The sequence below is a fragment of the Homalodisca vitripennis genome, chromosome 1, assembly GCF_021130785.1.
Source record: "Homalodisca vitripennis isolate AUS2020 chromosome 1, UT_GWSS_2.1, whole genome shotgun sequence".
Classification (NCBI taxonomy): Eukaryota; Metazoa; Arthropoda; class Insecta; order Hemiptera; family Cicadellidae; genus Homalodisca; species Homalodisca vitripennis.
The window spans coordinates 140905541-140921732 of record NC_060207.1 but is presented as its reverse complement, the minus strand read 5'-3'; the positions used below and the strand labels follow the sequence as shown (position 1 = coordinate 140921732).

Sequence of the window (16192 nt, the reverse complement as noted above, 5' to 3'; positions counted from 1 at the left end):
CGAGTATGCATTTTGCGGACTCATGTTTAAACTATGCATTACAAAGGTGTCTAATTTTGACTTCTCTCGCATTTCCTTAATTCTATAACATTAATGTTACAACGACATATACCAAAGTCCAACCTAATGTGATCCAATACACGAAACATGGCAACATAGTTATTCCCGTAACAGTCTCAGGGAATATTTTCAAACACCACCTTAAGACAATTATGAACATTGAAACTCATTCAATTAACTTAAGAAATTTGATGGCAATAAAAGTAAAAAATCATTGTGGTATTACAAAAAATTAACCAATAAATAATTTATAAGTATTTAATTGCACTTCCCAAACACATAAACAGAACAATATAAGGTAAAATAAGGGAGAGCCCATTAAATATTTAGCGTAATACAACAGAGATAAACATTACACATAGGTTGTTACACATCAGACTGAAACAACTTACTTTTTTCAAAACCTATAATTACTTTGTCAGTCCGCGAAGGAATTCATTATTGGCAACGTAAAATTATATGCGTGACAAAAAGGATTTTAGTAATGAAATCAGTAACCTATTATTGAAATCAGTCAATCAATTTACATTTTCAGTTTTTGCTCTAATTGAGAAGGGATATTCCATTGTTGGTTTCATACTATCGTTTTAATTTTCTTTATGCACAAAACCATCGTTAATTCTGTAATCGTCATTAAGTAACAAGTCATACACCACAGATATAAGCCATTGACTCTTATAGTATTTCTCCTGAAGGAAAAAATTTCAATATTAGTGGCCTGAGCCATTTAGATTGCAGAAATAACAAATTGCAGATGTGCGGGCAGAGAGCACAGCACACGTGGGGCAATCGATGCAGCGCTCAAGGTCAAGGTCGCTACGCTCAGCTGTTCCCCCTCCCCCGCACAGTTCCCTATTGATCCCGCACTGTTGCCAGATCAATGTACACCTACAGGCTACAGTCAGTACTCAGTACGCGCTGCCTACCTCTCTCTACTCTGTGGCACTGGGCTCTTTAATGCAAATTGCTTGATTAGATAAACTAGTTGAGCGCTTGACTGAACTGCGATGCTTGTCACTGATAAGCTCTTTAACACAGGTCGACGAAATAATCTCCTGGTTATCTTTACATTCAACGTCTCGTATTTATTAGTACAGGTACATGTTTTGAGGACGACTTTTGACAAGGCAATTCTAGTCATTCAATATATCAGATGTGGCAGGCTCGACTTTTAATTCTACTTTCAGTAAAGTATTGTAAGACAACTCTGAAATATGCTATATTGATTGTTATGTTCAGATCTGACACGAAACTAATAATAAGATTCACAGTTTGATAATGAATAGTTGCAAATACATGTATAAGCATTTTGAATCCGTTAGAGCAAACTTCTACCAATATGACATGCATCATGGATAAATGGGTGTGGTATGTGATAAAAATAAAGCACTGACACATTTTACTAAGCTACGTTTAGCCAGCGTTCTTTAGCGCTATTTAGTCTTTTCATCTGTTTCCGCTTGTTCTGGTTGCACGCTACCTAGCGGCAAATAGCAGAAACAGTATGTTATATTAATTAATCTATGATGATAACTTTACAAATACCCAGTATTTTAATTAATCAATTTGAGGCCCTTAGTATAAGATTCAAATGGATTATGACTCTTAGCAAAAGATACATTCATTAATACATTACAGAACTGCGAATACTGCACAAAATGTATGCCACTTAGTCCTCGTATGGGGATATTTTTCTCGTAAAGTCAAAAAAGGAAATACTGAAGTAAACAACATTATTTCTGAATTTGAACACAGTTTCATTATGCGGAGTGGTGGGTGGGGGTGGAGAGGGGTAAGATGTTCGACCATGTGTCCCTCTCACCTACTAGTACAGCCTAAGATTCATACGATCACTATTATTGACAATTTTGACGTTTGTATTGAAAACTTCGATACAACATGTTTTGAACATTTTTGTTTATTGACATATTTAACATAAATGTTTCTTAGATCGAAAGAAGCATTCAACGTTACCTATATACATTTGTTTACATCTATTATATATTTTCATTACTCCTAACAGAGATGCACCCTCATAATGTATGACCATGGCTATTTATTTTTTAACCTATTGCCAAAACACAAAGCATAGATTTACTACTGTTACAAAATGGTGATAATTTTGAACAGTTAATCTCAAATTTGACAAACGCCAATAGAAACAAAGAAATACACCCTAATGAAAAAAGTTGCATTTACCTCATTAGTTAGTGTTAAACAATTAAATATATATAAATATATATATATATAATTTTATATATAATATATATATATATATATATATATATAATATATATATAAAATCAGAAACTTTCATCATCAGGATTACGCTCACAAAAAATGAAAACTAATTGCTTATACTGAAAGCATACAAGACTCCTATATGTGTATTATAATGTTTGTATCTTATTTTGCTAATTTCATGGATAATTATTCATGGATTACACGTTTTGTTAAGTGAATAAACGTTTAAAAGTGTTAAAAAATTAAGAACCTTTTTACACCTAATAATGGTCATTTGTGGTAAAAAAGTTAATTAAAACTAATTTTTAAAACAAACCATAACACAAAATTGTGTTTAAAATAAAATGTATGGTTTAAATACATAACCGTAGAGAAAATAAATTACAATATGTGCAGAAGCATACCTACCTATTTATGGAATTTCATAAAAACTAAACCATTCATTTGGTCAAATATACTAGATATGACTTGCAATGATTTTCGCAACAAAATTCAATAATTATAAGTTATGAGTAAGAATTCTTAAAGATATAAAATATACTCTACTTTTTAAGAGTTTAAGATCTATAAGTAGTAAAAAATTCTAATCATAACAGCTACAGTAGTAAAACCCAAATATTATTGAGTGTAAGAAAAGAGTATAAGTTTAATATTACACAAACTTTTAAATATATTGTCCACAGATATGGTAATATTTAACGGCATATAAAATTGCATTAAAATATGAGTTAGGCATATAACTTTTAAGTCTGAGGACAAGTTTTATCATCACATGTAATTTATAAATCACTGGATATTAACTTTCAATTCATTGGAAGGTAAATGCTGTCTTCTGACTAATGCATAATTGGTCAAGCATTGCTTATTAATTTATTGCAAAAGAATTACAATTACAATAGGCAGATGATTTCAACACACGCACAATGAATATTTCATACTCAGCTAACAGGACTGGCTATTTTCCTAAAGTTGCACAATTCCCACCATAATAAACTGAATACATTTTGCTAAATAGCCTCTGAGACTAATGCATATATTCATAGATAGTGATCAAATTGATTCCTTTCTCTCCCTAGACTGCTTATTGTTTAACAATTTCAGAAGGAAAATTTCAACATCAGAGTTACTTTTAGGCTATGGAACCCAACATTTAAAGTTGGAGGGTTGAGGGATGTTCCTGAAGGATGGACCTTTTCAATTCAATAGTTTTACTGAAAATGAGATGACTACCCCTTTATGACACTTTTTGCTAGAAAGAACATAAAACAATCAGAATTTTGACAAAAGTCAGAGGCTGAATATTTATTTGCTTTTAGGATATTCAAGAGGAAAAGTTAAGTCCGATCCATTGAACAAATCGTAAGTTGTTGCTTGAAAATGTACTGCAGATAGTAATTGGGTTAATGGGTTTAATAAAAATGGTTTTCATTTAGTTTCATACCATCATAACTCAGGATCAGCAAAAACACAAAACCCACTCTCTGGTCCACACTTGACCCAATAACAGTTGTAAACATTCAAATGTTTATGTTGACATCCTTCAAAAGTAAGGGGTATCCTATCAATGATTTTGTCTAAATTGTATTACCTTACAGTCCACATTTTTTTGTCCAGAACTTAGTACACGAAATTTCACAGTTCGACGATGTTACGTGTTAAGAGAGAATTTTATGATCTAAAAATGGTCTACATATAAATTAAAACTGAGATCTGTATGATTATCATATACAAAACTCAATTTTAATACAAATTATCTGTATAATTATACATCATTAATATAAAAGTAAAAAAAAATTATAGAAAGCAGTGCTCAATAATATTGCAACATTACGGTACACATCGTTGACATACGCACATATAATTTGATCCTATTGACATGATTACCAATAAAAACATTTTTTAAATTTGATAAACAGGAAAGAAACATGAACACTCTCAAAGGTCTGAACGGAGTAATTAAGAGCAGAGTCAAATAGTTCCTAGCCTCATCAGTAGGCAACCTTCCATTCAGAGTTCTTCCAGCTTGGACACTTTATGACAATGGCTTACTCAGTCAAACGCCTTTACAAGATCAAGTTAAATGAAGTCAACTTGTATATTTTTTGAGAATGCTGTGAAGATGTAGTAAGTTAGGACTGTTAAGTTACTTGTAGTTGGCTTCCGTGAACGAAACCCATGTTATAGAATAATGACAGATTTGAAGTAGTTTAGAGAGTGATGATGGATGGCTATGGGTCTGTAGTTCTGCATAAGAAAGATTCACTCAAATTGTGAATGGAGATGAGATATCCAGGTTTCAAGTTTGGGAATTTCTTGTCTTCTTAAAACCAATTCACTGAAAATTAAAGCTAAATTAGGAGCTAAGACCGAACCACAGTATTTGAGTACAGCTGGGGGTATGTTGTCTGGTAAAGTTCACTTGATATGGTTGAGTCGTTTGTTTTCAATATCTGTAATATAGCTCAATGTAGTTATTAAGGTATTTACTCCATAGGAGAAGAAAGGACTTGTACTATCTGAAGTATGACGGACGTAAGGGAAAGAAATTGGCGAATATTTCAGAGATTACTTCAGGTTCCTAATCAACTGACAATTCTTAATTCTGTTTTCTGAGAACAGTGTTCTCTTGGTTGATTCTTTTTGCTTTTTCCAAATGTGGGCAGAACCAACAGAGAAAACCTACCAGCAATGTTTGTTTTAAGCAAATAATTGTGTTTAATACTGGAGCCAAGCTCCAAACAGAAGTTGTTGAAACTTACTGCAGGATCAACAAGTCAGAGTCAGGTATTTGAAATCCTGGATCCAATTGAAGACTTAATGCAAGTTGCAATTGCTTGGATTGTTGACGGTTCTACCTGTAGCCTTGAAAAAGTAGTTACTAACTTTCAAGTTATACTCAAGCACTAGAGGATAATCTACTGTGGAAGGAAGAAATCAGACACAGGAGAGACCACAAGTGTGGGCACTGAACATAAAACAAAGTCCAAAGTAATACCTTTCTGAAGTACTTAACTTTTTTCAATTTCTGAAACTGAAAGAACCTTGGCAATTCAATTAGTTGATGAGAAGCTTGGTTAACAAGACTAGAAAATGGATCAGCCCAGGTTGTTGCAGGTTGATTAAAGTCCCAACAAGGATCATTATTTGTATGTTTGACTCACATGAAGTAATGTATCACAGACTTCAGCTGCATTGAAACACCAGTGTACACTTCAGATTAAGAACTAGGTGGGATATAAATTGCACCAATTAGGAATGGTTTCTTAAATCCATACTGATAAGAATAAATGTACATCAGCAATAAATGCATATTTTGTTACAGAAGGGATATAATTGTGTACTGCAATCAAAACACCACCTCCAATCTTGTTTGCACTAGTAGCAGAAGATCTGTTCTTGTGATAGCTGTTTTAATTAATCTGGTCAAGTTCAGATGAGTCTATATCGGCCTAAGTAAAAATGATCATTTAATCCTTACAAACTGAAGTGACTCATTTTATTTATTTTTGTCTACAAGCTATTTACATTTTGGTAATAGATACTGTACTAATATTAGTGTCCCTACCACTATTTACAATAATTTTAAAAATCTATCAACTTTCTCAACTAACTTATTAAAATGGTCTCGTTCAACAGCTGTCTTGTCATTTGACGCAGTCACTTGGTTCAACAGCAAATCAGATTTCAAAAACTCTGTGGAAAATTTGATAAGAAAAATAACTAGTCTTGAGGTTGATTTTGAACTTTAGCTTCAGAGGATGCGGTTTACACTAACCATTTTAGTTACCACAAGAAGACTAATTTCGTCCATATTAATTTTGATATCAAGCATATTGGAGTTTTTAACCAAGACAATATTATGAGCATATATAAAATTGCATTCCTGGTTGATCTACTTCGTTTATTAAGTTCACTGGTTAAAAATTCAGTATCAACTCTCTTGGGTAGGCTGGATTAGTTATTATATCTTTTAATTCATATACACGACTTTCTAAAGCTTCTAAACGAGGCTCATAATTATTAAGCCTCTTACTAAGAAATTCAATTTCAATACTGAGCTTTTTAAGACCTTCATTGATTTAAGGTAATTAGTGGGTAATTCTGAGACTGACTGGACAAATAAGGCGATTTATATAGCAAATGCTGAGAGGGGATTTACATCATCAGCTGTACAATTGTTCTTACTGCAGAACCACTTTATCCTAACATTTTTTACCTACACTTGATAGTCACTATCATTCATATTAATGCATGTTGCACTTATCTCGAGTTGCCTTCACATGCCATAGCCTATACCCATCAAGATTTTTAAGCAACAAGGACCCTTAGTTTTGGAAAGATGCATTATGAGTGAGATTAAAAATATAAGAGTGTCGAGAGAAGAGGCTTATAAATATACCGGGTGTCCCACAAACACGTTTAAACGTTTTGTTTTATATTACTTGCCCATTAATGCACGAAACATTTTCAAACTTTACACAATTAATTAAATAGGTTTTAAAAATATTCAGTGAAAATTTCAGCCCTCTAGTACTTGTTGAAAAAAATTGTGGCAATTTGAACAACTATATTTAAAAGCACTAAAAAACCAGTATTTTTAGTTCTGTAAAATTATTTATTGTCATATACTAGAGAAATAAAGCATTTCAATCAGAAAATTAGAACATAGCCTATTAGAAAAAACCTACAATTACAGTCCACAATTATTTAATCTACACACTGATAATAGCGCTTAACAAATTAATTGTAAGCTCTTACAAAGACATTCTGCGGTATCCGGAGAAGTTCCTTTTTCAATTGATTGTTTTAATTCCTCATCATTATTGAATCTACCAGTAGAAATTTGTTCCTTTAAGTAACCCCATAGAAAGAAATCACACACAGTTAAATCTGGGGATCGGAGTGTTCAATCTAAAAAATCACTTCCACAACCAATCCAACGGCCATGAAGGTTGTCATTTAGTAATCAATTGACAGGATTCGTGAAATGAGGAGGAGGACCATCTTGTTGGAAGATTGCTTAATCCATATCTGGAACCGTAAAATGAGGCAAGACTTGTTCATTTAAAACCTGTTCATACCTATTTCCAGTCATTGTACTGCCTGAAATGTCGTAAGATAGCACCCCATTACAACTGACAGCTGCCCAAACAGTAATTCCTTTTGATTTGAGTAAAGTCTGTTCAAGAATGTGTGGATTACCAGTGTTGTAATAATTACAATGCCTATTAACAGCACCATTGCGGTAGAAAGTGGACTCATCTGAGAAAACAATTTGAGTATGCCAATTAGGATCTAGCTCATGAAACTCAATGATATAAGTACAAAATTCTACTCTCCTGTCCGGATCATCTTCAAGAAGATTATGGACTAGGTGACTTATGTAAAATTTAATTTTGTTTTTCTTAATTATTCTCTGTACTGAAGAGTTTGGAACACCAGTTTCAAGTTCAACCTTCCTTAGTGATTTCGGTTTACCTGGAGAGCGGAGCATTGATACGCATACTAGTACTTCTCTTTCCTCATTTGATCCTATAGAGAACTTTTTACGACACTTTCAGTAGCACTTCCAAGTACAACTAACAACAAAAGATTTTTTGACAGTTATTGTTGGATTGCTAGGTGGTTCAACTCCTGGGTCTAGGCATCCTGAAATTGTCTAATTTGTCCTAAATTAGCTATTTGTCTAAAAAGCAATAGCCCACCAAAACACTTTTTGATCAATATTAAAAGCCATTTCTCGAACTTTAATATCAGTAAAACTGTAATGGAGGAAGTTAGGCTATGTTTTTTATAGCACAAGCAATATTCTTCAATCAAACAGGTGTTTTCAACAATCAGCGTTATTAAACCGTTGTCTTTTAAAACTGCAACGCAGTAATCAAATAAGGTACTTCAAGGAATGAATTTTTATAGTAAGCAAAATCGTAAAATTTGTAACATGTAACCATTTTGTTTCAACAATTAGAGGGTAGACTTTAATAAGCGGCAGAACACTGTTGTTTTTATCGAATGGTTTGATTGTTTTTATCCGAATGAATAATCCTATATTACAATTTATTTAACAAACTATATGATTCCTACTTATTAGTTACAGTCATTTATCTTGTGAACAAGATAAAGAAAACAGCAAGAGGTTACTAATTTGTTGAGAATTTGACAATGACGATGAATATGAGGAAATTATGTGATACATTTCTAGGTATACATGTGAGTTCGGTTACTGTCTTCACAAAAGAGGATGCTCACTGCTATCCGCGCTATCTATCAATAATGTAACGCATTCATATTTGTTATGTGTAGGTCTAGGCCATAGTTGGATTTGTTATTTTGTAATGTTATTGATACATTTATGTAATTACAAATTGTAATATATGTATTGTTATGTATTATAATTCTTGATTCGTACGATTAATATATTAATATCGGATTTGAATAATAAATCGAACAGTTCGATAATAACAATTGAATAACGAGTGTAGGCCGCTTATTTAAGTCTCCCCCTAATTGCTAGGGAGCTTTAATTTTCATAGAATATTTTTAAAACCTACTTTATTAATTGTGTAGAGTTTAAAAATGTTCGGTGCATAAATGGACAAGTAATAGAAAATCAAAGGTTTAAACCTCTTCGTGGGACACTATGTATAACATCGATACACAAAACAATGACAAGAATGTTATGAAATATTACTGACATAAACATAGGAAACTTAGAATTACATTTTATAGTAATAAATACAAAATTTAAATGACAATCTGGATATCTGTGGTCGCACCTGGCTGCATACTGCAAATTAAGCTGCAGGGCTGGTTACGGTCACATACATGAAATTAATAGATGATGAATACTGAAATGGGTTGCTGGATGATTGGAGTTTGTGAATGTAAATATGGTAGACAACGGCTTATGTTGAAGTTAATTTCACTGAAATAATGTTAGTTCATTTCTCACACCCATCGTATAAATCTCTGTCATTCAGAGAAAAAGGCTAATGTGGCACAGAGTCAATTGTAAAATGTTAATCATCATGACAATGTCAGAGACAATACTCCAGTCAACAAGGTCAGATATGAGATCCTATTGTGTACTTTACAACAAATTATTGTACAGATGATAAATTCAGTTTTGAAAAAGCCGTTCTGTTTTGACACATACATGATGAACTATGATTAAAGTTTGAATTCATTAAGTCCCCCCATTTTGAATTTTATTTTCTTGACTCAGAGTCCTAGAAACTCCTATACTAGAACACCAATAGAGAAAACGTGTAAAATTTGTTTTTTTTTTTTTGTAAAAGAAGGAATACAGTAGTAAGTGGTACAACGTAGATAGATCATGATACAAAGAGATCATAATCCAGAAAAATATACAAGCAGCCAGTAACCCTATTTCTTTCTTCATTCTTTCAAAGAATGTATCTTAAGCTTTCATTTAAAAAAATTACCTGTAGCTGCTATATTTACTTAATTTCAAATAATATTTATTTATTTGAAATATTAAAACATTTCTCTTATGGTGATCAAAATGTCATAATAGTGATTCTGAATATTTTTCAAGCTCAGAATAAAATATCTTTTGGGTCCTAAGTTATTAAGGTTTTTGTAGTGTTTAGACACATATATTTTTACATTAGTCTTTTACAACTGAAAATGTATTGGTTTAAGAGACAAATTATTTCTCTTCAGTCATTCAAATAGTGGAATGAGTAATTTGCAAAGTTGCTTAAGCGACTAATGGATTCTGTCACTGTTTCATTAATGTTATGGTGAGAAAAATTATCTAATGGACATGATTCTCACACCACCAGAAATGTAAGTTTTTGAGCTAGTCTTAGTGATATTACATTTGTACAATACGAATGACTCTAAGTCATATAAACTTGACTGTTTGTTTAGAACTTTTAAGTGTTTACTCGTGGGAAGAGGACCTTAGGATGCATTAACCTCTTTACACATGAATTTTGCCATGATGTTTCATTTCTATAGGCAATATCGAGTTCGATGATAGTGCATATCACACCTTGCAATATGACTGAGTATTAACAATGTCTGTAACTCAGAGGGAAAGCCCAGGAACATATTCACGTACAACTTTAAATGTATGGTTTATTAGGGACCCAACAGGGCCTTTTCATAGTTGTGTCAATGTCTATCCTGTCTATCTTTCTGTCTATCTTTATTATAATTCTTGATAGGAAGTAAGTAATAGCAGGTTCCTCTCCTTCCAAGGCAGAATTCAACTTATTTTTGGGTCAAAATGTAAAATTTAAATTCTAACATTTTTACATTGATAAGAAACCATGGTTGCAACAAAATCGCAGAATAGACAGATTTATAACTAATTAAATACAACCATATGGCATTATAAGACATGCTATGAAGTTATTTTATTGGATTAATTGGCAAGACTTTCATCATATTCTTTTGTGTCCTTTGTTACTCTGTTGTATCAATTTATTCCTATATGGACATAATTCAATGATGGTACTTATGGTGCATAGGATTTGGCTAAGCATTAGTAAAGTTTATAACTCAGGATGATATCTTGAGAATGAATTGAGCTAAAAACTTAATATTTTGTATGTTTTGATATCACGAAGGCTTCTGGCAAAATTCCTCTTCTGTCTGTAAGTCTGTTTTATGCTGGTTATCTAAAAAAAATTGGATGCAGACTTGAAATTTTGCATATGATTTCATTTTTACAAAGCTAACGTTGCATGATGATGAATTTATTTGAGCATTTACATGTAGCATTAGTTAACTATTCACAGGATATTTTGAGATCGATTTCATCTGCACACTTTAAACACAGCATGAAATAATTTCTGCATCACATGAGAATTCGAGTTTGATGATGGTTCATGTCCCTCCAGGGTGTTTGGCTAGTGTCTTTGAAGTCTACCATTCAGTATGCTGACAAAATTTATATTTTGTCTTATTGGGGACTGTAACAGTTTATTTTCTATCTGATTGTCTCTCTGCAGGATCTCTCAAGATGAAATAAGCTATGTATTTGACATTTTGCATGCAACTTCAGTGTATGTGTCAAGTGGTATAACATACTCCTATCTTGTCAATTGGTGTTAGTTGTATAATGAGTGCAGTATTTAGTGAAGTATATCAAACAAATATTTCTAGCCAGTTCAAATGAAAAATATTTTGTGCTACTAATTAAGAAATGTAGTGAAACTTGTTTTGTAGCAGGTTTTTATTCTTAGTATTCGTTAAAAATAACTATTTGATTCACCGAATGAAGAGAGTGAAGGACCACTACAGTGACTTGGTGACAGGCCAGTTTACACGTGATGACCAGCAGCACCAGTTCAACTAATTCAGTCCTCATATTGTTAGTAAACGTTTGATCACTGATATTATTGGTGGATCATTTGCAATAAGCTCCTGAATAAACAAACATTTTTCACAAGCAAGAAAAATTTCTTTTTTAAGTGACATGTGCAAGGCAAAAGTGATAGGCTGTGAACTTGGCATGCTGAAACTCTGAGAATCTACATAGTTCACATAGACTTTCCCCCAAATTTCTCTCCCTAACTGGTCAAAACCCAAGAGACTCACTGTGTTGTGGGTGGCGCATCACTCTCAAAACAACAAATAGACTGTTTGGAATCTCTTGATTACTTTATGTTTTAGTAAGGGGGCAAAATCTATACCATTGGAATTTTTAATTATCGTATTAAATGTGGTACGGGATAACAATCCAAACCTATGTACTTGTTAATTTTTTAACCATCTTTAGGAATCAAACCCACGACATCTGAGCTGAATAACCGTAACCTTACTCCTACACAATGGCGAAGTTAATTTATTACAATCATAGTCCTAATATTAGTTGGGCAATTTGTAGTGTATGACAATCTCATTTATAGGTCAAGTTTAGCATTTTATGTGTACCTTTGAGTTTTCAACCAACTCTAGATTACTTTCATGTATAAAAAAATTGTACCAAGATTTATTTACTATAACATTTAGCTAATCTTGGATATTAAGTTTTGAAAATCCCAGGAATAAAAACCTTTAAACTTTGAATTATTTAATATTATAATTTACTTAATTTAACATATGATTTCAACTTATTGGTTACAGTAATTTGTAATATAAGTAATAAACAGCAAAGAAGTAACTAATTTCTGTAAATGGATTATCTATATTCTCATATTTAGATGACAAATTAGTATTTTTAGAGTCCACACTAAAATTCTTGGTGTTAATGTCAGTTTACATATTAGGAATATTATCAAAGTGGTTTTAAATCATTACCAGTAGTGTCCGATAATACAATCCTTAATGTTTACCCAAGATATGCACCCTTTATTATTTAGAATTTAAGGGGAGATTTTAATAAGAAGCCTACACTAGTTATTCAGTTGTTTTTATAAAAAAATTTGATATATTATCCAAATTTGATATGTAAAAATCATATACAATAAGAGTTATAACAAAAAACCGTAACAAGAAGAATCTCATACGTTACAATTTTAAAAACATAAATTTAACACTAACATTACAAAAAAACAAAACCAACTATAACTTGAATATCAGACTTAAATATAAAAAAAACCTTACAATATTTACAACTTGCCTAGCTTGATATCAATGAGTAACCGCTTTTGTGAAATGGAGGAAAGAATTCTCCCCATGGGTTAAGAGGAGCCAAACTCTCGAGTTGAAGCCACTAAAACAAATCTCGTCATTTGAGAGAAATATTTCACACATTTTCCTCATATTTATCACAATTTTTAGTCTCAAGATATTAGTTACTTCTTGCTGTTTTTATATATATGTTACATTAAATAAATTGTAATATCTAATTATTCCTTCGGATAAAAATAACGAACCATTCGATAAAAACAACCGAATAACGAGTGTAGGCCTCTTATTTAATAAGTGTACCTGAATTTAATTTCATCTAATAATGATCAATACTTTAACTTGCCTATGTTATGATTTTATTTTAGTGCTATTGATCAATAAAAAGAATTATTTAAGGGCCTCTATTAATAAAGTCTTCCAGTAGGGTACGATAAGGGTACCCGGTTTTTATCGAAATTAGCAAACGATATTACTTAATCCTAACCATCGATATAATCAATCGAGACTGATTAATTATTTTGAACTATTAACTTAAATAATCTATATCAACAGCTGTAAACACTTTCAAATAATAAACGTAGGGTAATATTTCAAATTTACATAAGTAATTTTGATTATTAAAAATGGCAGTTAATTTTAGAAAACTACACGACATTGCTTTGAAAGATGATAAGACATGTTTTTCGTGGCTTTTACATGTTGGACTCTTACTGAAAAACCCATTACGTGATATTTGTGGGAAAGAAACAACTGTAACTGTGAGAGGAGCAAATATGATCATCTTCAGTTTTCCTAATTTTGGTTATAATAATTTGTTTGATCACTGTAAATATTAAATTCATATTTTAATTTAAAACATATGATTGTTATAGGGTACTTTTATATCGATTGCTTGTCTAGGATTTGAGATGCAAATATTAGGTATCGAGGACTACATTGTTCGGGTAGGGTACGATAAGCGGACCCGGTTTTTTATATCGAAACCTAATATTCGTATCTCATATCCTAGACTACCAATTGATATAAAACCTCAATAACAATCAATATTGTAGTATCACTAGATAAAGGAATACGACATTTTCCAATATTTATATAAAAAATTATATATTGGAAAATGTTGTATTCCTTTATCTAGTGATACTACAATAAATAGTTATTCCAATGCTCCAAGATTCTACATACAACAATCAATATGTTTTAAATTAAAATATGAATTTAATATTTACAGTGATCAAACAAGTTATTATAACCAAAATTAGAAAAACTGAAGACGACCATATTTGCTCCTCTGTTTTTTCCAAAAGATGATCACATAGTGGGTTTTTCGGTACGAGTCCAACATGTTGAAGTCACGAAAAACATGTTTTATCGTCTTTCAAAGTAATGTCGTTCAGTTTTCTAAAATTGATTGCCATTTTTAATAATCAAATGTTAGGCTACTTATATAAAATTGAAATCATTACGAGTTTCAATTACATTACGAGTATTATTTGAAAGTGTTTACAGCTGTTGATATAGATTATTTAAGTTAATTGTTCAAAATAACTAATCAGTATCGATTGACTATATCGATGGTTATATCGTTTGACAATTTCAATATAAAAACCGGGTCCGCTTATCATACCCTACCCCATTGTTCGATATAAAAAACCGGTTCCGCTTATAGTACCTTACCCAAGTCTTCCTTAAATTTATAGTTCATTTTGTTAGTACTATTCATTCAAACTAATTTGATGCAACCCTAGCTTCCAAAGTACTAACAAAGAATGGCTCTTGATTACAAGGCCAAGTTATAATAATGATGATGGACGATTACTAACAGTTAAGATTCATAATAATAAATTATATTTGTTAGCATTATTATTTTTTTCCTCCAAATAATAAAACAGACGACTAATAAAGGTTATGTTTTTATATACAGCTAATAACTTTGACGTGTATATCACTCAAAACTTACCTCGATCGAATTGTTTTCCTGAGGGATCGATGTCCTTAACATTAAAAATATCTTCAAACAGCACTCCTGCCATTTTAATAAAATGTTTTATTACACCGGTAAACACTAACAATAATATAACCTAAAACTTCACACACGCGCAGAAACAAAGCAGACAGAATATGACTTGAAACGTACCATGTGACTGGTATTTGAAAACTGTCCTACTGCAGCCAAAGGCAAAGTCGAATAATCAAAAATAATTTTCTTTCTGGCATATTATACAATGAAATACAAAACTAATAATAATAAGTAAAATGTATAACATTCACAGGAAATATGTAGCAGTTATACCCAGAGCGATATAGAATTCTTTCCGTATTAGGATAATAAAATGACGTCAACGATCCCTGATAATAGTGGTTTAATAGATGGATAAAAGTCATATAAATGTAACTTTAGCGCTGGTTATGCCTAGTTTAACTTAAAAATACAATTTCTATCTAAGTTTTTAAAATATTGATAAGCAAAATTAAATGTAACCAATATCTTCCATTCATTTTTTTACAATAAACATAAAGTAGATACTTTAGTAGGTAAATTATTATGTGGCATTACAAAAAGTTAATAATTTTGATGCACAACAGCATCAATAATTAAATTATGTTAGTGGTTTTTACCAAAGCCAGTCAGGAATTTCCATTTTATGTAATATTTTTGAAGTCTAGTCGTAGTCAGGCTGTTGTTTAATAAATTCAGCACTAGATGATTAGGATGATTCTTTAATTTGGCTACACACGTCTTGCTGTATCAAGTATTTCTTGTCTTACTGTTTGAACTTTCAAATCACCATGCAAAGCCTTATAACTTTTGACTGAAAACACTGAATGATTTCTATGTTGGAGTTGCTGGCAATACCCCATAGTGGAATGCCTTAAGTCCATATAACTCCAAATAAGACTTGTAAAAGCAGTATGTAATAAACAAAACAGTCTTATAATAATTAGTAATTCGCTCCGGCGCACCAATTTCAAAATTCACCTACTTGTATTAAGAATTTGACGTATACATTTTAAATAGAAATTATTTATAAGAAATGTAAATAATATTTCTAGCTTCTTGAATTTTAAATTTTTAAGTTGCCCTTGAGTGTAGGCGAGCCTACAAAAGTAGAACGCATGACCGGTTAAACCTGACTATGTTGCAGTTTAGTTTTAGTGTGCAAGATTTAAATTTTTAGTTCATTATGCAATAAAGCAAGAAGGTAAATTGGTAAGGCATACTTTTTTGATGTTAGCAGAAATTGTTCTTGGTTAAAATATATAATAATGAGATAAATAATAA

The 16192-nt window shown here is 31.5% G+C and overlaps 1 protein-coding gene across 1 annotated transcript in view; it reads right to left on the bottom strand.

Moving 5' to 3' along the window:
- Nucleotides 1–15047, bottom strand: part of LOC124372424 (DNA-directed RNA polymerases I, II, and III subunit RPABC3) — a 218726-nt gene extending 203679 nt beyond the window's left edge. Inside the window, exon 1 of the mRNA XM_046830832.1 lies at nt 14870–15047. Coding sequence (XP_046686788.1) covers nt 14870–14942 — 73 coding nt within the window. The 5' untranslated portion in view covers nt 14943–15047. The remainder of the gene's footprint in view (nt 1–14869) is intronic.
- Nucleotides 15048–16192: the final 1145 nt, after the last annotated feature.